Source organism: Aotus nancymaae, unplaced genomic scaffold (assembly GCF_030222135.1).
Source record: "Aotus nancymaae isolate 86718 unplaced genomic scaffold, 86718_ANA_hifiasm-v0.15.2.pri h1tg000038l, whole genome shotgun sequence".
In the NCBI taxonomy this organism is placed as follows: Eukaryota; Metazoa; Chordata; class Mammalia; order Primates; family Aotidae; genus Aotus; species Aotus nancymaae.
This window is the reverse complement of record NW_026988452.1, coordinates 6,010,551-6,033,314: the sequence shown is the minus strand read 5'-3', so window position 1 is coordinate 6,033,314 and position 22,764 is coordinate 6,010,551. Positions and strand designations below refer to the sequence as shown.

The window sequence follows — 22,764 nt, the reverse complement described above, 5'->3', positions numbered from 1 at the left end:
TATTATTTATTTATTTTTACTATCTAGTTAAAATAGTTCTGAAAATATAGGTAACTGAAAAGGTTACCCAGATAAATAGAAAGAATCTGGAAGTGTGAGTTGGGTTAAACATAAAATCTTTTCTTTCTTTTTTTCTGTGACAGAGTCTCGCTTTGTTGCCCAGGCTGGAGGGTAGTGGCACAATCTCGGCTCACTGCACCCTCTGCCTCCCAGGTTAAAGGGATTCCCCCACCTCAGCCTCCCAAGTAGCTGGGACTATAGGCACACGCTACCGTGCTTGGCTAATTTTTTGTACTTTTTGGTAGAGACAGGGCTTTACCACATTGGCCAGGCTGGGTCTCGAACTCCCAGGCTTAAGTGATCTGCCCGCCTCAGCTTCTCAAAGTGTTGGGATTACAGATGTGAGCCACTGTGCCTGGCCATGATCTTTTTTCTTTGTTATCTGATTCCTTTAGTAATTGAGTACAGATTCTTTGTCCTTTCTAGTGTTTGGTATGATATGTAAAGCTATTTATGTAAATTTTGATCTTCAGGTAGGTGGTAGACACATCACGTCTGTCTATCACTGCTGATGAACAAGTATGTACTTTAATAAAAATGCATCTGTTTTCATTAACAGAGAATTCTTGAATTGGAAAGTTCTTTGGAAAAAAGCTTACAAGAAAACAAAAATCGGTCAAAAGATTTGGCTGTTCATCTGGAAGCTGAACAAAATAAGCACAATAAGGAGATTACAATCATAGTTGAAAAACACAAGACAGAATTGGAAAGTCTTAAGCATCAGCAGGATGGCCTTTGGAATGAAAAACTCCAAGTCTTAAAGCAACAATATCAGACTGAAATGGAAAAACTTAGGGAAAAGTGTGAACAAGAAAAAGAAACATTGTTGAAAGACAAAGAGATTCTCTTCCAGGCCCACATAGAAGAAATGAATGAAAAGACTTTAGAAAAGCTTGATGTGAAGCAAACAGAACTAGAATCATTATCTTCTGAACTGTCAGAAGTATTAAAAGCCCTTCACAAGCTAGAAGAGGAACATTCTATTCTGAAAGATCAAACAGATAAAATGAAGCAGGAATTAGAGGCCAAGATGGATGAACAGAAAAATCATCACCAGCAACAAGTTCAGAGCATCATTAAAGAACACGAGGTATCTATGCAGAGGACTGAGAAGGCATTGAAAGATCAAATTAATCAACTTGAGCTTCTCTTGAAGGAAAAGGACGAGCATCTGAAAGAGCATCTGGCTCATGTAGAAAATTTAGAGGCAGATATTAAAAGGACTGAAGGGGAACTCCAGCAGGCATCTGCTAAGCTGGATGGTTTTCAGTCTTACCAAAGTACCACACATGAGCAGACAAAAGCATATGAGAAACAGTTGGCCCAATTGCAGCAGAAGTTGTTGGACATGGAAGCAGAAAGAATTCTTCTTACCAAACAGGTAGCTGAAGTTGAAACACAAAAGAAAGATGTCTGTACTGAGTTAGATGCTCACAAAATCCAGGTGCAGGACTTAATGCAGCAACTTGAAAAACAGAATAGTGAAATGGAGCAAAAAGTAAAAGCTTTAACCCAAGTATATGAGTCTAAACTTGAAGATAGTAGCAGAGAACAGGAACAGACAAAGCAAATCTTGATGGAAAAGGAAAATATGATTTTACAAATGACAGAAGGACAGAAGACAGAAATTGAGATACTCACACAGAAATTGTCAGCCAAAGAGGACAGTATCCATATTTTGAATGAGGAATATGAAACCAAATTTAAAAACCAAGAAAAAAAGATGGAAAAAATGAAGCAGAAAGCAAAGGAGATGCAAGAAACGTTAAAGAAAAAATTATTGGATCAGGAAGCCAAACTTAAGAAAGAGCTTGAAAATACTGTTCTAGAGCTTAGTCAGAAAGAAAAGCAGTTTAATGCCAAAATGCTGGAAATGGCACAGGCTAACTCAGCTGGAATCAGTGATGCGGTGTCAAGACTGGAAACAAACCAAAGGGAGCAAATAGAAAGTCTTAATGAGGCTCATCGACGGGAACTCAATGATGTCGTATCAATCTGGGAAAAGAAACTTAATCAGCAAGCTGAGGAGCTTCAGGAAATACATGAAATCCAATTACAGGAAAAAAAACAAGAGGTAGCAGAACTGAAACAAAAGATCCTCCTAATTGGGTGTGAAAAAGAAGAGATGAACAAGGAAATAACATGGCTGAAGGAAGAACGTGTCAAGCAGGATACAACATTAAATGAATTACAGGAACAGTTGAAGCAGACGTCTGCCCATGTGAATTCTCTTGCACAAGATGAAACTAAACTGAAAGCTCACCTTGAAAAGCTGGAGGTTGACTTGAATAATTCTCTGAAGGAAAATACTTTTCTTCAAGAGCAGCTAGCTGAACTGAAGATGCTGGCAGAAGAAGATAAGCGGAAGGTTTCTGAGTTGACTAGCAAGTTGAAAACCACAGATGAAGAATTCCAGAGTTTGAAATCGTTGCATGAAAGAAGTAACAAAAGCCTAGAAGACAAGAGCTTGCAATTTAAAAAACTGTCCGAGGAACTAGCGATTCAGCTAGATATTTGCTGTAAGAGAACCGAAGCCTTATTAGAAGCTAAAACAAATGAGCTAATCAACATTAGTAGTAGTAAAACTAATGCCATTCTCTCTAGGATTTCTCATTGTCAGCACCATACAACTAAAGTTAAGGAGGCACTGTTAATTAAAACTTGCACAGTTTCTGAATTAGAAGCAAAACTTAGACAGTTGACAGAGGAGCAAAACACACTAAATACTTCTTTTCAGCAAGCTACTCATCAGTTGGAAGAAAAAGAAAATCAAATTAAGAGCATGAAGGCTGATATTGAAAGTCTTGTAACAGAAAAGGAAGCCTTACAGAAGGAAGGGGGCAATCAGCAACAGGCTGCTTCTGAAAAGGAGTCTTGTATAACACAGTTGAAGAAAGAGTTATCTGAAAACATCAATGCTGTCACAATGATGAAAGAAGAGCTTAAAGAAAAAACATCTGAGATTAGTAGTCTTAGTAAACAACTAACTGATTTGAACGTTCAACTTCAAAATAGTATCAGTCTGTCTGAAAAAGAAGCAGCCATTTCATCACTAAATAAGCAGTATGATGAAGAAAAACATGAATTACTGGATCAGGTGCAAGATTTATCTTTGAAAGTTGATACTCTGAGTAAAGAGAAAATTTCTGCTCTTGAGCAGGTAGATCACTGGTCCAACAAATTCTCAGAATGGAAGAAGAAATCACAGTCAAGATTTACACAGTATCAAAACACTATTAAAGAATTGCAGATTCAGCTTGAGTTAAAATCAAAGGAAGCTCATGAAAAGGATGAGCAGATAAATTTACTGAAGGAAGACCTTGATCAGCAAAACAAAAGATTTGATTGTTTAAAGGGTGAAATGGAAGATAAGAAAAGCAAGATGGAGAAAAAGAGCAATTTAGAAACGGAGTTAAAGACTCAAACAGCAAGAATTGTGGAATTAGAGGACCATATTACCCAGAAAACTACTGAAATAGAGTCCTTAAATGAAGTTCTTAAAAATTACAGTCAACAAAAGGATATTGAAAACAAAGAATTGGTTCAGAAACTTGAACATTTTCAAGAGTTAGGAGAAGAAAAGGACAACAGAGTTAAAGAAGCTGAAGAAAAGGTCTTAATGCTTGAAAAGCAAGTTGATTCCTTGAAAGCTGAAGTTGAAACTAAGAAGAAAGAATTAGAACATGTGTATTTAAGTGTGAAAAGCAAAGAAGAGGAGTTAAAGGCATTGGAAGATAGGCTTGAGTCAGAAAGTGCTGCCAAATTAGCAGAGTTGAAGAAAAAAGCTGAACAAAAAATTGCTGCCATTAAGAAGCAGCTGTTGTCTCAAATGGAAGAGAAAGAAGAACAGTATAAAAAAGCTACAGAAAGCCATTTGAGTGAGCTGAATGCAAAATTGCAGGAAAGAGAAAGGGAAGTTCACATCTTGGAAGAAAAACTTAAATCAGTGAAAAGTTCACAGTCAGAAACATTAATTGTACCCAGATCAGCAAAAAATGTGGCAGCATGTACTGAACGAGAAAGAGCAGATTCCCAAGACTGTGTGCAGAAGATGTATGAGGAAGAAATCAGTGCTTTACAAAGAAATTTAGCTGAAAAAGAAAAGCTGTTGCAGAGGGTGGAGCAAGAAAAAGAAGAGACACTTTCTTCTCATTCTGAAATGCAATGCAAATACCAGGAACTCTTAATAAAGCTCGAACATGGTGAAGCAAAGCAACATGAAGATCAAGTTAGGATAGATCATCTTCAAGAAGAACTTGAAGAAAAAAACAAGAAATATTCCTTGATGGTACCCCAACATGTGGAAGAAGGGGGAGGTAAAAATAACACAGAGGCAAAGCAAAACTTGGAAAATGTGGTCGACGATGTCCAGAAAACCCTTCAGGAGAAGGAACTAACCTGTCAGATCTTGGAGCAAAAGATAAAAGAGCTGGATTCCTGCTTAGTAAGACAGAAAGAAGTACACAGAGTTGAAATGGAAGAGTTGACCTCAAAATATGAAAAATTACAGGCTTTACAACAACAGATGGATGGAAAAAATAAACCCACAGAACTTTTGGAGGAAAACACCGAAGAAAAATCCAAATCACATTTGGTCCAATCCAAATTGCTTAGTAACATGGAAGGCCAGCACAATGACCTGGAGTTTAAATTAGCAGGGGCAGAACGGGAGAAACAGAAACTGGGCAAGGAGATTGTTAGATTGCAGAAAGACCTTCGAATGTTGAGAAAGGAGCATCAGCAAGAATTGGAAATACTAAAGAAAGAATATGAACAAGAAAGGGAAGAGAAAATCAAGTAAGTTTTATTTCAGCATGAATATTTTTATGGCAGTCCTTCTTAATTAAATCTTTTTTTGTGTGCCTAATACAATAATTTTAAATTAATTGGGCAAGTCTCGCCAACCCAAAATATTAAATGTAAATCCAATACGTTAAGTATGAGGAGAAAGAAAAACAATTTAGGGCAAATGACAGTGTTATTCCATGTCCATTTAGGGGAGAAAAACCTTTTCTTCCATATAAGATTCTGGTTATTAGGGACATATCTAAGTAATTATTTTCTTTTTGTTTCTTTGTTTTTAGTATTAGCGTTATTATTATATAACGTAGATGTATTTTGAAAAAAAAATTTAAAGTGGAAAACAAAAATTCTCTGGTCCCCAGGACCACTCCTTAGAGGTGATCATAGTTGATATGTCCTTACACACACACACACACACACACACACTCTCTCTCTCTCTCTCTCTCTCTCTCTCTCTCTCTCTCTCTCTCTCTCTCTCTCTCTCTCTCTCTGAAAAATGTTTTCATACAGTGAACTTATACTGTTTGCACTGTTTTGAAGATCAGGTAGCTCTTTGCAGCTTGTTCTTTGTGTGGCAGCAGTTAACTGTACATTTCTGTTACTCAGACAGGAGCAGGAAGATCTTGAACTGAAGCACAATTCCACATTAAAACAGCTGATGAGGGAGTTTAATACTCAGCTGGCACAAAAGGAACAAGAGCTGGAAATGACCATAAAGGAAACTATCAGTAAGTAAAGGTTTAATTTCCATAAGGAACAATTATATTAGCAGAGGCTATAATTTAAGCTTATTATTTTTGCACTTGTGGTAAGTGCATTAAGTCATTAAACTGGAGAAGAAGTAATTTTTTGCCCCAGAACATTATCTAATGGGAACTTGCTCTGCTTGGCAATGACTTACCTTAAGGAGAGGAGGGGGAGCAAGTAAAAGAATCTGAAAGAATTAACTAATTAATTACTTTATAACGACACTTGTGGGCCGGGCGAGGTGGCTCACGCCTGTAATCCTAGCACTTTGGGAGGCCGAGGCGGGTGGATCGTGAGGTCAGGAGTTCGAGACCAGCCTGGCCAAGATGTTGAAACCCCATCTCTACTAAAAATACAAAAATTAGCTGAGTACGGTGGCACGGGCCTGTAGTCCCAGCTACTCAGGAGGCTGAGGCAAGAGAATTGCTTGAACCTGGGAGGCGGAGGTTGCAGTGAGCTGAGATCATGCCATTGCACTCCAGCCTGGGTGACAGAGTCAGAGTTCGTCTCAAGAAAAAAAAAAAGAAAAGACACTTTTGCTCAGGGAGACATTTGATCAGTGTTGAACTAGATGTCTCATTAAACATCTTACAATGCTTATATAAAATTAAACTTCACCAAAATTAATTGGAATGAAAGTTGTTTCTAAAATTGAGATATAAATATTAACTCTTGACTAATGTGTTTCCTTGTGTGTGTCCATTTTTATTTACTAGATAAGGCCCAGGAGGTGGAGGCTGAACTTTTAGAAAGCCATCAAGAAGAGACAAATCAGTTACTTAAAAAAATTGCTGAGAAAGATGATGATCTAAAACGAACAGCCAAAAAATATGAAGAAATTCTTGATGTATGCACCTTATTTTCTGTCTCTTACTTTAGAAATTTAGCTGTAATAGATTTCATGGTACTACCAAAGATTTCCTTTTCCAGTGTGTTTTTTTGATTGAAAAGGGTTTTTTTGGGCTCAATATTATTCAAATTAATTCTTTTATATTATATACAGATTTATAGAGTCGAACTGATTTCTGCCAGGATTGTAGTTTCCTGATCGGATTCTACTTACCAGGCAGCACAGTCCCCTTGATAGTATTGAAGCAACAATAGTTACTAAAAGGGAGAATAGGTGTTTTCCCATCTGCCTTACAGATTCTGACTGAAATGTGAGAGAACCGGACTAAGAATCAAGGCCTTGTGCTTAGGTGAAGTCTAAGTAATGGGATAGTGAGTTTGTGTTTAAATGTGGCTGCTTAACTTAGCTGGGATCTTTCTGGGAGGGCCGGGTAACTATTCCATCTCTACCCAATATGTGGAGGTTGTATTGGTCTCAGGAGAAAAAAAAATGGGAAAAAATGGAAAGCATAAGCCAAATCTTTTATATTTAGTGGAAAGTTATTTCAGAGTACTTACTCTACTAATGCTATGTTGCAATTAGAATATGCCACTAATGCATTGCCATTAGCAAAATAAGATAAGCCATGAAGATACACCACGAAGATAAATCATAAATGCTAGTTAGTACCTTATGCTAGTTAGTACCTTGGACTCTAAGAAAACATTTTTGAATGTAATACAATATAAATTGTTCTTGGTTGGGTTACAGATTCTATAGTTACTCTGAGCCTTATTTCACTATATGCCAAGAATCTTTTGGTGATTAAGAATTCATACATCAAAGAATCATGCCTCAGCTGACTATGTCAGCAGAAATCTGAGTCAGGAACAGATTCTAATAATAATTATTTTAAATGTAATTGAAATGGCTAAGATTCCAAAATATAACACATGCCTGTAAATGCCACCTTTTATAATTCTTGAGCTTTATATATCATTATGAAAAGATTTAAATAATTTCACATTTTCTTGTATTTCCATAGAGTATATATATCTGCTAAATTTTAAAAAAGTATTGTTTCTTGAATGCCTAGAGAGTGTTGGAATTAGAAGAGACAGTAAAGCTAGTTTAGTTCTATCTTCTTTTTTTTTTTTTTTCCTGTTTTTGTTTTTCAGAGGGAAAAAAACAGTTCAGTGTTATTTCCCTAAAACTACATAGTGAGTGGTAGAGCAGTGATTCCTCGTTAGCTTTACACATGTCATAAAAAAAGACTTCTTCCTAAGAAAGGAACTTAGAGAAAGCAGTTATTTATCATGGATAATTAAGTCAGGGAGATTCATTTGCAGGGAGTAAATTGTGCCATAGCTCTAGAATTCCCTTTTGTGAACTATTTCTCTGTCTCCGGATGTGTGGAGTAGCAGATGGTAGACTTTTCTAAAGTCATGACAAAGCTTTTAGGTAGAAGGGTGAGGGAACAGAGAGACAGGTTACTGTAGACCCTTTGACATGGTTCCTGCTTAGAAATCTGCTGTATATTAGGGAAGTTAAGGAAATTGTCCTTCAAGCTTCAGGCTTAGAGTAGTAGACAAGAAGCAGAGGGTAGGCAAGGGAGTGGCATGGACTCTTCCCCAAATCCTTTCCTGTGCCTTGGACCAGCACTACCATCAGAAATACAATGCAAGCCACAAATGTGAGCCATATTGTAATTTAAAGTTTTCTAGTAGCCACATTCAAAAAACAAACAAACAAAAAGGAAACAGGTGAACTTAATTTTAATAATATATGCTACCAATGCAATATAACCAAAATACTATCATTTCAATATGTAGTCAGTATTAAAAATGTATACATACATATAAATTCTTTGAAATTCACTGTGTTTTTACATTTCATCTCAATTTGGAATAGCAACATTTCAAGTTCTCAATAGCCACAGTTCTAGGGTAGCTAGTAGCTACTATATTGAATAATGTAGCCTTAGACTTTCAACTGCCAGGACTAGGGCTGACTTTGTAATTAAAGAGCCAGTCCCCATCTAAACATCCCCGGTATATACTCTATCCTGAAGAACTTTTTTAAAAATGCAAATACTACTAAAAAGGGCTATTAGCAATTCTTAGCAAACACTGTATTGCTTTGATTCAAAGACATCTCTACCATTGTCCCATTTAAAAATTTCTAGGATTGGAGTTTCATATGGGATTTGTATGTATTATGGAGTAGTGTTGTTGTTTTGTTTAGTTTTTGAGACAGAGTCTTGCTCTGTACCCAGGCTGGAGTGCAGTGGCTTCATATCGGCTGACCGCAACCTCTGCTTCCCAGGTTCAAGCGATTCTCTTGCCTCAGCCCCCTGTGTAGCTGGGACTACAGGTGCACACCACCACCCTCGGCTAATTTTTGTATTTTTAGTAGAGACAGAATTTCACCATATTGGTCAGGCTGATCTCGAACTCCTGACCTCATGATCCACCCACCTTGGCCTCCCAAAGTGCTGGGATTATAGGTGTGAGCCACAGCACCCAGCCTGTAGTAGTGTTTTTTACCCCTTCTTAAAAGCTATTATCAGATTGATGATTTATCTCAGTGATGACATTGCAGAATGCTGCATTTTTGTTGCCTATTAAAATAATTCTGTGATTTGTTAATAGCAAGTTTGAGCACAGGCACATTTTCATTTTCCTACCTTGAATAACATTCTTACCATTCCTCCATTTGAAGAAGCTGGCAACTTTTGACATCTTTCATTCCCACTTTTTATGTCTCTAAACACCACACACATATGTATTCATGTACCTATTCGGTCATTAAATCTGCTTATCTCCACAGCACAATTATCTGACATATAATGGGCTCCTAGGATGTGGTTTAAAGTATCCTGAGAGTCGTGTTGCCTGTTCCTCTCCTCTTAACTCCGCAACTGCTACCGTAGTCTCTGCTGCCATTTTTTCATCTGGCCCGATCTGTTGCATTAACGTTCTACCTAATCCCCTTACTGAAGTCTTTTTTTCCTAACATAGTCGTCTGTCAGAGTCATTTTCTATCTGGAAACAAAGGCTTGATTTTATTACTTTTCCTCCTAAGTATGTGCAGTGGTTTCCCGTTGTCACAGTGATGCCTTGTCCAGTTTGGTCTGTGTTCCAGCCAAACTCAACCATAGCTTTTTCTTGACCGTATGTTTCCATTGTACATGCTTTTCTGTGTGCCTAAAATCACATTCTCATGCTTCATAAATTAGTGCAGGCATGACCATCTCTCTTCTGGCTAAAAGAAAGGGGGAAGCATTAGGCCCAGTGGCTTATTCCTGTCATCCCAGCACTTTGGGAGGCTGAGGCAGGAGAATTGCTTGAACTTGGGAGGTCAAGGTTGTATTGAGCTGTGACTGTGCCTCTTCATTCCAGCTTGGGTGACAGTGAGACCCTGTCTCAAAAAAAAAAAAACAAAAAATAAAAATAAAAATTGTTAAATTTAATTTTTGTTTAGAAAAAAATTTTGAATCAAATATATTCATATGGCTTAAAGATTAAAGTAATATTAGAAAGTATTCTTGGAGATGGCATACATGTATAATGAGAATCGTACCCATTCCTCCTCTGTGTTGTGTCCTCTTCCTCTTCTCCCTCCACCAGCAACCATTAGATTCTTATGCAGTACTCCAGTATTTTATTATGTCAACAAGCAAAGATGAAATATATTTTTATTTTTTCCCTTTCCTACTCAAAAGGTAGCTTTTTGAATATACCTTTCTATGTTGTTTTTCACTTGTTAGTTTTTTTTTGAAACCTCTTAAATATAATTAATTGCATCTGTGTTCCTTGGTACTCATCTATATTTGTTACTTAACATACGTGATTTTTGTCATATATACATATGTGTGTAGGAGTGTATTAATGAATCTGTCTTCTCCCTTAGATTATAAGCATCTCTCTAGAAAAGAAATTTTGTTCTTCTCTAGTCTTGAGAATTTGGCCCAGCACCTGGCACATACTAGCACTTGCTAAATTTGAAGGAGGTGACACACAGTCGGCAGGGAGGAAGAATTCATTTGGGAGGAGGGTATGGTGACTCACAAGTTGGAGGCTCACAAGTAAGAGTGCTTACCAAATAGCCTAATCCCAATCTCAGAGCAGTCTCACTTGGAGAGTATCTCCTAAAGCTATATTAGATACAAAATTGGTTTCTTTTTAACATTGACTGTATTTTAGTGATTTAGTTTTGGCATAATTAGTAGTTTTTGAGACATAATCTCTTATGTGTTTACATAAAGAGTCATCTTAGTTTTTCTTAGTGTTTTTACTTCAAAGCAACAATGCACCTTTTTTAGTCTTAAAAGAAGACTAGGAGGCTTTTATTAAGGAAATTATGTAACTGTTCCTTAAATTAGAAATGACACATCAAAGTTTCTTTTCTAATTATTGGAGGGCTTTCTTTAGATTAGTATCCCACAGATGTCAAAGGAAATGTCCGCCATAGTTAATTATCGTATTAGAAACTGAGCCTGACTAAATAAGTAGCTATAGAGGTTATCCTTTCAAACAAGGCTGAGCTACGCTGACACAGCCATGCAAGAGACGCTAGCAAACCAAGACAGAGAGCAGTGACATATTTACAACAATTTTTGGTTGACAGTGTTTTAGAGGTAGAGGCCCAGTTAATGTGTGCCTCAGTGGGAAGACATCTAAGATATCTGGGGATATCTAGTAGAGACCTATGCTTAACTTATGTTGAGAAAAGGGATTTGTTTTTGCAATTAAGTCTAAGAAAATTTCATGGCAGGTGGTATTTAAAATTAGATTTTCCAAATGCTCTATGATTTGTTGCCTTATTTTGTGCCACAGGGCCTAACTATGTTTGCATTTGTTTTTGAGAGTGATGTTTTTGTTTTTGGCAAGTCAGTGTCTGTTAAATCAGATGTCTGTTTGTGGTTGTTTTTCCTGTGAAGTGTTTTGCTCAGCAAACACTTGCCATCATTACTCAAATCAGATCAAGATTCCAGTTCCAAATATTCTTTTAGCACAAAGATTATTGCAAGATTTATAAGAATAAAGAGAAGTCTGGGTTGCTCTGTATAATCGGTTGTGGCAATGACCAAGATAAATGAAGGAATGTAAGGATGGACAACAACCTTTTACCAGGGCAGTCAAAACAGAAGAGAGGATAATTTATATGCCAAATTTTGGTCCAAGTAGGAATATTGGACCAATAAGTCACACATTGCTTTTTCTAATTGAACCTTGTCTGTTTTGTGTGAAGTTTGGGGCAAAGGAAGTCACTACACTGGTTGCCAGCACATTGGACAGTAACTAATTTTTTTTTTTTCCAAAAATAGATTTTAGTCGAACATTTTGCCTCAGAAAACCACTGGTGGGGGTAGATATATAGGAGATGTGCAGGTTTGCCGAACTAGGACAAAGGACCATCTGTTGATTTACACAGCCTAAGTAAAGAGGGTGAGAAAAACCAAAAACCCCATAACTTCTGGTGATCAGTAAATTGCCACTTGGTTGGGTAGTACTGTGTATGAAATTACCTAATACTTCATTTTAATGAATGTTTTATAGAAATCAAGTTCCAATATAGAAAAGGCTGAAGTCTTAAAACACAGGATATATACTGTAGTTCTGTCACAATTCTGTTAAATACCTAATTGTTGTTTAAACCTGGGAACCCTAGTTTAAGGGGAAATAAACAGCTTGATGAGCATTTTGGGATGAGGAGAGAGGGAGTGATGGTAAAAAAAAATGATATCCTAAGAATAATGAGCATTGGAAAGGGTTTGGAGTTTAAAGTGGGGCATGAAGGAAAGTGCTTAGAGCACAATAATTAATTTATTAGGCAGGTCGTGGTGGCTCACACCTGTAATCCCAGCACTTTGGGAGGCTGAGGTGGGCGGATCACAAGGTCAAGCGATCGAGACCATCCTGGCCAACATAGTGAAACCCCATCTGTACTAAAAATACAAAAATTAGCTGGGTGTGGTGGCAGGTGCCTGTGGTCCCAGCTACTCGGGAGGCTGAGGTGGAAGAATCGCTTGAACCCAGGAGGCGGAGGTTGCAGTGAGCGGAGATTGCACCACTGCACTCCAGCCTGGCAACAGAGCAAGACTCCGTCTCAAAAAAAAAAAAAAATAAATAAATAAATAAAATAAAAGCAGTAGTGTGTCTTAAAAACTTAAATGTTTAATTCCCTACAGAGGTAGTTTTCTCTACACCATGTTGTTTCTCCAGAGTGCTTTTTTGATATGTTTGTTTACTAATGCTTTTTTTTTTAAATCCTAAAGGCTCGTGAAGAAGAAATGACTGCCAAAGTAATGGACCTGCAGACTCAACTTGAGGAGCTGCAGAAGAAATATCAGCAAAAGCTGGAGCAGGAGGAGAGCCCTGGCAACGATAATGTGAGAGGAGTTTGAGTTTGCTGCATGTGTTTCTTGAAAACATTGTCATTTCTGTGATTTGACTAGCCTACTAACATACATACATATTTATCTCATTTAATCCTAACAAAAACCCTTTGAGATTTTTACCTCCGTTTTATAGACACATAAACTAATGTTCAAAGAGATTAAATAAAATGTTCAAGCTCACACAGTGAATGTTGTGGTGAGAATTTAAACCAAATCTACGAGACTTCAAAGCCTAGGCATTTTGTTATACCAGTGCTTCTCCATCTTTTCCATGGAAAGAATAGCAGAGGAAAGTGGATCTTATAACCCTGGAGCCTAGCTAAAAATGGTCATCATAAATGTGATAGTTTTAGGTTTTTGGATTTTTGTGCTAAAAATTCATGTTAATTTTATATTCTAAAAATCCTTAGTTGTAGTCACATAAAAATGATGTTTTTAGTTGTATACTATTAGTAAAAACAATTTCTAGCTTTCTTTTTGGTGAATGGATCAGATGCAAATATAATGCAATGATTTTGGAAAATTGGACTGAATTCAAAGAGAAGTAGCCTGCAAATCTAAGCTTTTTTTTTTTTTTTTTTTTTTTTAATAATCCCAGTCCTTAAGTAAAATTGACACTGTGAAAGGTAGACCATGTTTGCTCTGTAGCTTCTTGTCCTACTGTGCACCTCAGCAGCATACACCCATAGTTGGAGAGGGCTGGCACTATGCTTTTCTGCTGCCTAAAGTGTTCTCACTCATCCAGGATGGTCTTTTCATAGCACAGTCATGAGGGTAATGGGACAGTGGGTAGTCACTATGACTTTATCCTGGAGAAGATTCATTACAAAATGTCGGTTACCAGATAACAATTCTTAATAGACAACGAATTACATGGATGACTTACCCACCATGCCGAGAAAGGGCCTCTATAAAGAGCTTTGCTACGCTGTGCTGCTTGGTAGGCATATGTCAGTTGTAAGCACTGAGCAAGTTGAGAGGACCATTTTCTCTTTCTCTTTAATAACTAAGTTAGTTCTTTTAAAATATATTTCACTGTGTATGTAACATGAGCTTTTCCTTAGTATCAAAGAATTAATATTGCATATAGTGACATTTTAACTTGTGTCAGGATGCCATAGAGTATTGAAACATTATGAAATATTAAGAAGGACTTCTGAGTCCTTTACCTTGTGTCATAAGAAAGGTAAGAAAATATCCCCAATTTGTATTTCTACTCTAGATATTTTTTTTTCTGTTTTATTCTTCATAAATTTTTTATCCTTCTGGAGCATCTTCTGGGGCTTCTAGCTATCTTAAATTGCATACCAGTGTTGAGTTTCATGAAGAGTAATTTGTGATTGTAGTTCAGAGTGGATTCCCAGAAACAATGCTTTAGAACTTTCCCTAAAGGGCCTACAGGCTTTAAATAGATGTCAGTATCTTTAATTATTTAAAATTATAAAATAACACATGAACATGTGCTTGTTGTAAAAGAGTCAGTTAATACAGAAGTATACAGAATAAAACCCTCCTTGGTGGGCATCTCCCTTTCCCAAGTGGTAATCGTTATTAGAAGTTTGGTGGGTGGCCTTTAGCTCTTCTTTGTGTTTACCTATGTTTGAGAATCATAGGCAAAAATGTTATATATTTAAAGTATAATATTTTGTATAACAAAATAAACCATTTGTTTAGAAGCGAATATTTAAAGTTGCCTTACCTCAAGTCTGACCACGCCCTTAAGCTCTTAACCCTGACTTCTTATTTCCTTATATTTTTATATTGCTTTGTTTTACTGTTTCTTATAGCTGTTACTGCATAGACTCATTTTTGTCTTTACTCATTTTTTCAGGAAACAATTATGGAGCTACAGGTAAGACTAATTCTTCCTTTTTTTTTTAGACAGAGTTTTCCTCTATTGCCCAGGCTGTTGCCTAGGCTGGAGTGCAGTGGTGCGATCTCGGTTTATGGCAGCCTCTGGGTTCAAGTGATTCTCATGCCTCAGCCTCCCGAATGACCAATTTTTTTTTTTTTGTATTTTTAGTAGCAATGGGGTGTTGCCATGTTGGCCAGGCTGGTCTGAAACTCCTGAGCTAAGGCAATTCCCCTGCCTTGGCCTCTCAAAGTGCTAGGATTACAGGCATGAGCCACCACACCCAACCAAGACTGGTTCTTTGAATTTGCCTGAAAGTCATGCGTTTTTGAAGTATTCAGTTTTATAAGTTAAAACATAAAGAGACTTTTAACATGGAAAAATTTCCAAGCACTACAGAAATGTGTGGGGCAATAATGAAACCTATGTGCATTTCAGATCTGACTTCTTGTTCTTTCAGACACAGCTAGCGCAGAAGACGACTTTAATCAGTGATTGGAAATTGAAAGAGCAGGAGTTCCGAGAACAGGTACAGGCCTAATTGGTACCTTTTATTTTGAACTAAAGTTATGCTAGTATATGCTTGGATCTCAGCTAATTTTTAAATAGTTGACTTGGAAAATTTTCAGTCTTACACACAGGAAATTTTATTTCCACATCCAAAGGTACTAGAGGTTTTCTTTATAAATTCATGATCATATATATTGAAGCAAGAACATTTGTATCATATTATTTTGAATGCTTAATATTTTGGATAACAATTTGTATTTGTATAATTTATGTTCTACAAACAAGTTATTTTTTTCTTTTATCAGAAAGAAAATAGTCATGTATCTTTGGTACTTTTTCCAAGTGGTTAAATTGCCCTAATTTAATTTGCCCAGATGTGATGGACAGTATATGAAAGTAATTTAAATAGGACCATGTGTGTACACCTTCAAGGATGCACAGTACAAACACACCAGGATATGTGGTATATGATCATTAGGAAAGTCTTTTTCCAAACTCTGGGAGGAATAGTGGCTCAAATCAGCAGGCTAAGTTTGAAGGTGAAATTTCCAGGGATTTTCCCAGTTCTTTTAAAATTCATACAGACAAAAATCTTGGTAATTGTTAGAACTGAGTGATAGATGGGTATACAGGAACTGATTGTACTATACTTTCTTGGAATATGTTTGAAATTCTGCATAGTATTTCTAAAAATTTCATAAAGATAGGTCCTAAGTCCCAATGTTACTTTATTTTTTTGTTTCACCACTAATTTAGCTTTTCCATCTATTCTCAAGATTATTGCTTTACAACTCTTCTTGAAAACTGAATCAAATCTTGAAAACTGCACTAGCATAACAATTTTTGGATTAGCTATTTTTATTGTGGGAATATACACATTAAAAGTTACCATTTTAAAGTACACAGTTCATTGACATTTAGTTCATTTACAGTGTTGTGAAACCATCACTGTTACCCAGTTCCAAAATATTTCATCACCCCAAAAGGAAACTCCATACCCATTAAGCGGTCACTCCCCATTACCTCCTCCCCATAACACCTAGCAACCACTCATCTGCTTTCTGTCTCTATGGATTTGCCGATTCTGGGTATTTCATATAAATGGAATAATACAGTGCATGACCTTTTATGTCAGGCTTTTTTTTTTTTTTTAACTTAGCATGTTTCAAGATTCATCCATCTTATAGAAATATAACAATATTTAATTTCTTTTTATGACTGAATTATATCCCATTGTTTGAATATACTGCATTTTGTTTATCCGTTCATCAGTTGATGGACATTTGGGTTGTTTCCTTCTGCCTATAGTGAACAGTGCTACTAGAAACATTGAGTTCAGGTTTTTGTTTAAACGCTTGTTTCCAGTTCTTTTGGGTATATACACAGGAGTGGAATTACTGTATCCTACAGTAATTCTATGTTTAACTTTTTGAGGAACTGCCAAACTTTTCTACAGTGGCTATACCGTTTTACATTACCATCAACAAACTATAAATGTCTCCACATCCTCACCAACTGGTTTTTTGATTATTGCCATCCTAATCAATAAGTGGTGATACCTTGTTGTGCTTTTATTTTGCATTTCTCTAGTGACCAGTCATGGCAAACATGTTTTCATTTCATTTTTCAAATGGCTCTTTGGCCATTTATAAGTTTTCTTTGGAGCAATGTCTACTTGAGTCCTTTGCCCATTTTTTACCTGTATTGTCTGGTTGAGTTGTAAATGCTCTTTATATGTACTTGAGACAAGTCCCTTATCAGATATTTCATTTGCAAATATTTTCTCCCACTCTATAGGTTGTCTTTTTATTTCTTTGATAGTGTCTGTTGATGTACAAAAGTTTCTAATTTTAGTAAAGTGCCATTTATGTATTTTTTCTTTTATTATCTGTTCTTTTGGTATCATATCTAAGAAATCATTAGTTTTAGGGTTTTTTTTTCCAGAAACAATTTTTGCTCTAAATAATTTGTTTTAATTTTATTTTCCTATATTCTGTCTTCAGCATTAAAAAATCTTAAATCTTTCTCTTCCTTTGGCACTAATCTTTCTTTTTCTTACATACAGTTTCCCTATGAATCTTATTATGTGGTCTGATTATTTGTTATTTTTAGATTCACAATTTAGAAGACCATTTGAAGAAATATGAAAAGAATGTATATGCAACAACTGTGGGGACACCTTACAAAGGTAAGGATGATCTCTTATCATGTTCTTCATCGTTATCTTTTACTGGTGGATTTGTGCGTGATTTTTATTTTTGTCTTTGCTAATTTATATCATTTTTCTCATTTTAAAATTTTAATGATTTTATTTTCTCTTAATTGATAATGCATATGTTGATTGTGTGCAATAGGATATTTTGAGTTATATATTCATTGTCAAATGGTTAAATTTAAGTGGATTATCTGACATACTACCTTTGTGTGTGTGTTGAGAACACTTTAAAATCTACTGTTTTGACAATTTTCAAGAATACAATAAATTGGGGGGGAAATAATACATGAACTGTAGTGACCATATTGTACAATAGATCTCTTGAACTTATTCTTCCTTATTGAACTGAAATTTTATATCCTTTGGACAGCATCTTCCCCTCCCCGACAGTCCCTGATAACCACCATTTTACTCTGCTTGACTTATAAGTGAGATTATGTGGTATTTACCTTTCTGCACCTGGCTTATTTCACTTAATATAATGTCTTCCAGGTTCATCCATGTTGTTCCAATGACAGAATTTTCTTCTCTTTAGAGGCTGAATAGTATTCCATGTGGTTAATCTGTTTTTTTTAAAATGAATATATTTTACCTTTGTTATTTTTAACAGCTGGTTTTAAGGAAAGAAAGATAGTAACCTGGCCAGGCGCGGTGGCTCACGCCGGTAATCCCAGCACTTTGATCTTAGCTGACTGCAGCTCACTGCAACCTCCACCTCCTGGGTTCAAAGGATTCTTCTCCCTCAGCTTCCCAAGTAGCTGGGACACCCAGCTAATTTTTATATTTTCGTGAGAGATGGGGTTTCACCATGTTGGCCAGACTTGTTTCGAACTCCCTGCCCGCCTCAGCCTCCTAAAGTCCTGGGGTTACAGGTGTGAGCCACCACACTTGGCCTCATAAATGTTTTCTTTTGGCAGTGGTAAACAGTTGGTGAATTTGAATCAGGAGCCAAACAGTGCTTATACATTGCATTTGATTGAAAAATTACTTAAGTCTGTTTTGAACTCTGGGTCCTTCTCCACCTTTGCTTTTATCATGTATTTGTTGAGAAAACCAAGTTACTTGTCATACAGGATGGACCACATTCTTAAATTTCTGGATTCCATCTCCATAGAGTCCTCTGTCCACTGGTAGGTAGAACTAGAGGCTTGATCACATTTAGGACTGATTGATTAGATTTAGATTTGCTTTGACAATAGTGCTTCATAAAGGAAGTTGTGTAATTCTTGTTGTCTTGCATCAAAAGATACATGACATGATTTTAAGATCTATGATTTTAAGATCTACCACATAGTTCCAGGTGTGATCCATCACTTTTCATCAGATCTTAGCATCCATTGGTAACTTCCTAGATCTATTACTTCAGTAGTGGTTGCATAATGGTGTTAGTCAAATTCTACCATTTCTTGTGCATATATTAATTGGAATTCTTCTATAAATAGGAACTTCTCCATATTATCTATATGGTTACCTTGAGGTACAACTCAAACAAGAAAAGCAGGATAAATTCTGTTTACCAGTTTCAGTGAGTCTGTAATTTTTCTTTCTTTTTTTCTTTTCAGTCAGATTCTTACCCTGTTGCCTGTGCTGGAGTGCAGTGGCACAGCTTTGGCTCACTGTGACCTCTGCCTCTGGGGTTCAAGCAATTCTTGTGTCTCAGCATCCCAAGTAGCTGGGATTACAGGCACACATGACCACACCCGGCTAAGTTTTGTATTTTTAGGAGAGATGGGGTTTCGCTATGTTGGCTAGGCTGTTCTCGGACTCTTGACCTCATGTGATCCACCTGCCTTGGCCTCCCAAAATGCTGGGACTACAGGCATGAACCACTGTTCCTGGCCAGTTAGTCTGTATTTTTGAAGATCTGTTTCTGGTACTTCTAGCGTGTTTCATTGATCAATTGGTCTATGCCTGTTCTAATACCTCCCTGTCTTTTTGTTTGTTTGTTTGTTTTTGTTTTTTTTTGGTAGCCATGAGGTCTCTCTACGTTACCCAGTCTGGTCTTGAACTCCTGGCCTTAAGTGATCCGCCTGCCTTGGCCTCCCAAAGTGCTGAGATTACAAGAGTGAGCCACCATGCCCAGCCTTCACTATCTTAATAATTTTCACCTCATAATAAGCATTGATATCTGGCTGGGGAAACCCTCCCACTTTTTCCTTAAAAATTGCTTAACTATTCTTAGCCCTTTGAATGTCCTCACAAATTTTAAAATCATCTTGTTAAGTGGCATACATGCATACATACAACATTCCTGGGAGGGTTTTGATTAAGCTTGCATTGAATTTATAGAAAAATTAAAGAGAATTGGCTTTTATATGGTATTGATTCTCCAACCCATAATCACAGTATACCTCAACATTTACATATGTCTTTAATATCAGTCAATAATGTTTATTGGCTGGGCACAGTGATTTATGCCAATAATCCCAGCACTTTGGGAGACTGAGGTGGGAGGATCTCTTGAGCCCAGGAGTTCGAGACTAAGCTGGAGAACGTAGTGGGACCCTGTCTCTAGAAGAAAAGTCAGCTAGGCTTGGTGGCAGGTGCCTATAGTCCCAGCTACGCGGGAGGCTGAGGTGGGAGGATCACTTGAGTCCAGGAAGTTGATGCTGCAGGGAGCTGTGATTGTACCTCTGCACTCTATCCTGGGTGACAGTGAGACCCTGTCTCAAAATAATAATGATGTTTATTGTTCTCAGTAGTAATCTGCTACCTCTTTTATTACATTTATTATTTGATGTGATTATAAATGTAATATTTATTTTCTAAATAAATGCATATTTTAAAGGCATCATGCATTTTTTGAGGAAAATCCGAGCAAGGTGATGTTATAAAATTATCTGAAACACACAGATAAAATTGTGTTAAATGTCAAGTGGATTTTTCAGTTATACATTTTGGAATTTGGCCCAGATAAAGTGTGGATTTTAAAATACTGAGTGGTACTAGATGAAGTTATTTGGAAAGCCCCATTAGAGGCAATGAGTAGACAATTTTGAAAGCCTCTTTATGTGAACAGTAACTAGTTTCCACTCATAATTGCTTAAAACCAGAAATAAAAGCTAAAAAGTCTTTTGTACCACTGTTTGGGAGAAGTCAAGAAGAGACACAAATATTGGAAAGTAATATTAATTCCCTGTCCTGGAAAATAGCTATAAAAAAAGTAATCTGGCTGGGCGCGGTGGCTCATGGCTGTAATCCCAGAACTTTGGGAGCTGAGGCAGGTGGATCACAAGGTCAGGAGTTTGAGCCTGACCAACATGGTGAAACCCTGTCTCTATTAAAAATACAAAAATTATCCATGTGTGGTTGTGTGTGCCTGTAATCCCAGCTACTTGAGAGGCTGAGGCAGGAGAATTACTTGAACCCGGGAGGCAGAGGTGCAGTGAGCTGAGTTCACGCCACTGCACTCCAGCCTGGGCAACAGAGCAAGACTCCATCTCAAAAAGAAAGTAACCTGCATGTTTAATAAAATTACTTATTTTCTGAGAAGTTCTGCATTTTGTATAGATGTAGAGGAATAAAACACTTAAGTACGATATATATATAAGGATACATTACAAAGAGGAAATAATGTATTATTATCACTTAGTTCTTAGAACTCTATAATTGCAAAGTACGATTTGAGTGAGTGGAGTCTTCTAAAAGTATACACTTAAAAAGTATTCCAAACATATGGTACATGTAATGTAAATTTAATGTATGGAGGCTATTTAACACTTCAGAAGCCACCATCCAGAACAACTAGTCTTCAAGTTAAAGCCATTTCTTTTCAGGCTTCTTGTGCTGCTCTGTAGTTCTTCTATCTCTCTTGTTTCCCAACAGTAACTGCTGTTATTATATTACAACATAACTAGTTCCTTTAAAAAAAATCAATATTAATGTTTTATATATTTTGGGCTGTATAGAAATGACATCATACTGTATATGTCCTATGTAACTTTATTTTTTTATCCAACATTATCATTTTGAGATTCATTCTGATGTGTGAAGCTATAATTTGACCATTTTCCATGCTGAATTTAATAATAATACATTATATCTTTATGTCACAGCATATTCTGTTGGTGGACATTTGAGTTGTTGCAGTTTTGTTTTATAAACAGTGTAAATAAACATTGACTCCTACTGTACATGTGAAGTGTTTCTCCAGGTTATGTTGCTAATAATTGAATTTCTGTGTCATATAATATGCTTGTTTTCTATGATAGAAAGGTTTAAAAGCAATACCAAATTGTCATATATAGTGCTTGTTATCAGTTTCCTCTCGTGGTAGTACACAAGAGTCTCCATTGTTTCACATCCTCACCAATGCTTTGTATTATCTGACTTTTAACATTTTGCTCGTTAGGTATATGTAACTGACACATAACACAGTTTTATTTGTTTTCACTGAACAAATGGTTATTTAAATTCTAAACCCAAAGTAATGTACAATTACAATAAAAGGCTGGAAGAAAGAGGAGGAAGAGAAAAAGATGTGAGAAATAAAATTGTTATAGGAATTCTTATTTTCTCTTCCAAGCATAAAATAGTAATTGGAATGTTTAGTGTGCATGTATGTATACAATACAGTATGATACAGTATAAAAGTAATGCCTCTCTTTGTTCCACTGGTTGTTTTTTAAATCAATTTTTATCAGTAATAAGTAGTTTGCCTGGTTTTGTCCTTACAATTTGATCTATTTTTTATTTGACAGGTGGAAATTTGTATCATACTGATGTGTCACTCTTTGGAGAACCTACCGAGTTTGAGTATTTGCGAAAAGTGCTTTTTGAGTATATGATGGGTCGTGAGACTAAGGTATAACTCATGTCCCGTGATTTGGTGTGTAGTTTAATTTTAAAAGAAATAAGTTGTGTCTACTTTTAATACACATATGAATGCCATATGTTTACTATTAGCAAATCAGACATGCTAATAGGCAATAGATAATTATTTTATTGCTCTTAGTTTACAAAAGTGAATTGGTGGATCTTGCTTATATTTGTTACATTTATAAAATATTACTTTTTAAAATACTGTTGGTAACACTGAACACTAACATTACAATTTCATTAACATAAGAATAATTTGTGAACCATGTGGCTGTTTTTCTTCTTCATATCTTTAAGTTAGAAGACTAGATTTCATTTTCAAGGAGACTTTAGGATATAATGGGTAATATTGGAAATAGTCATAATTAAGAATGGCTGCCTAGAGAGATTTAGAAACATTATACTTTAGTTTTTGTCAGAAAATCATTTCTGCACCTGTGGAATATTGATCATTTAACAATTACCCCATGTAAGTAATAATGCTTGGCTAATTTGTTTTCTAGAATGTTGCATTTATTGTAGGGTTC

General features: G+C 36.3%; 1 protein-coding gene across 9 annotated transcripts in view; it reads left to right on the top strand.

The window, feature by feature from the left end:
* The window catches only part of GOLGA4 (golgin A4), a 119,737-nt gene that overhangs the window by 77,412 nt on the left and 19,561 nt on the right, over positions 1 to 22,764 (top strand). For 7 of the 9 annotated variants that reach the window (XM_064360145.1, XM_064360144.1, XM_064360143.1 and 4 more), the window contains 8 exons: positions 620 to 4,857; positions 5,470 to 5,591; positions 6,327 to 6,457; positions 12,720 to 12,833; positions 14,674 to 14,694; positions 15,155 to 15,223; positions 17,317 to 17,392; positions 22,120 to 22,223. In XM_064360145.1, the coding sequence (XP_064216215.1) occupies positions 620 to 4,857; positions 5,470 to 5,591; positions 6,327 to 6,457; positions 12,720 to 12,833; positions 14,674 to 14,694; positions 15,155 to 15,223; positions 17,317 to 17,392; positions 22,120 to 22,223 (4,875 nt within the window). The remainder of the gene's footprint in view (positions 1 to 619; positions 4,858 to 5,469; positions 5,592 to 6,326; positions 6,458 to 12,719; positions 12,834 to 14,673; positions 14,695 to 15,154; positions 15,224 to 17,316; positions 17,393 to 22,119; positions 22,224 to 22,764) is intronic. The other 2 variants (XM_064360146.1, XM_064360147.1) reach the window with 1 other exon arrangement.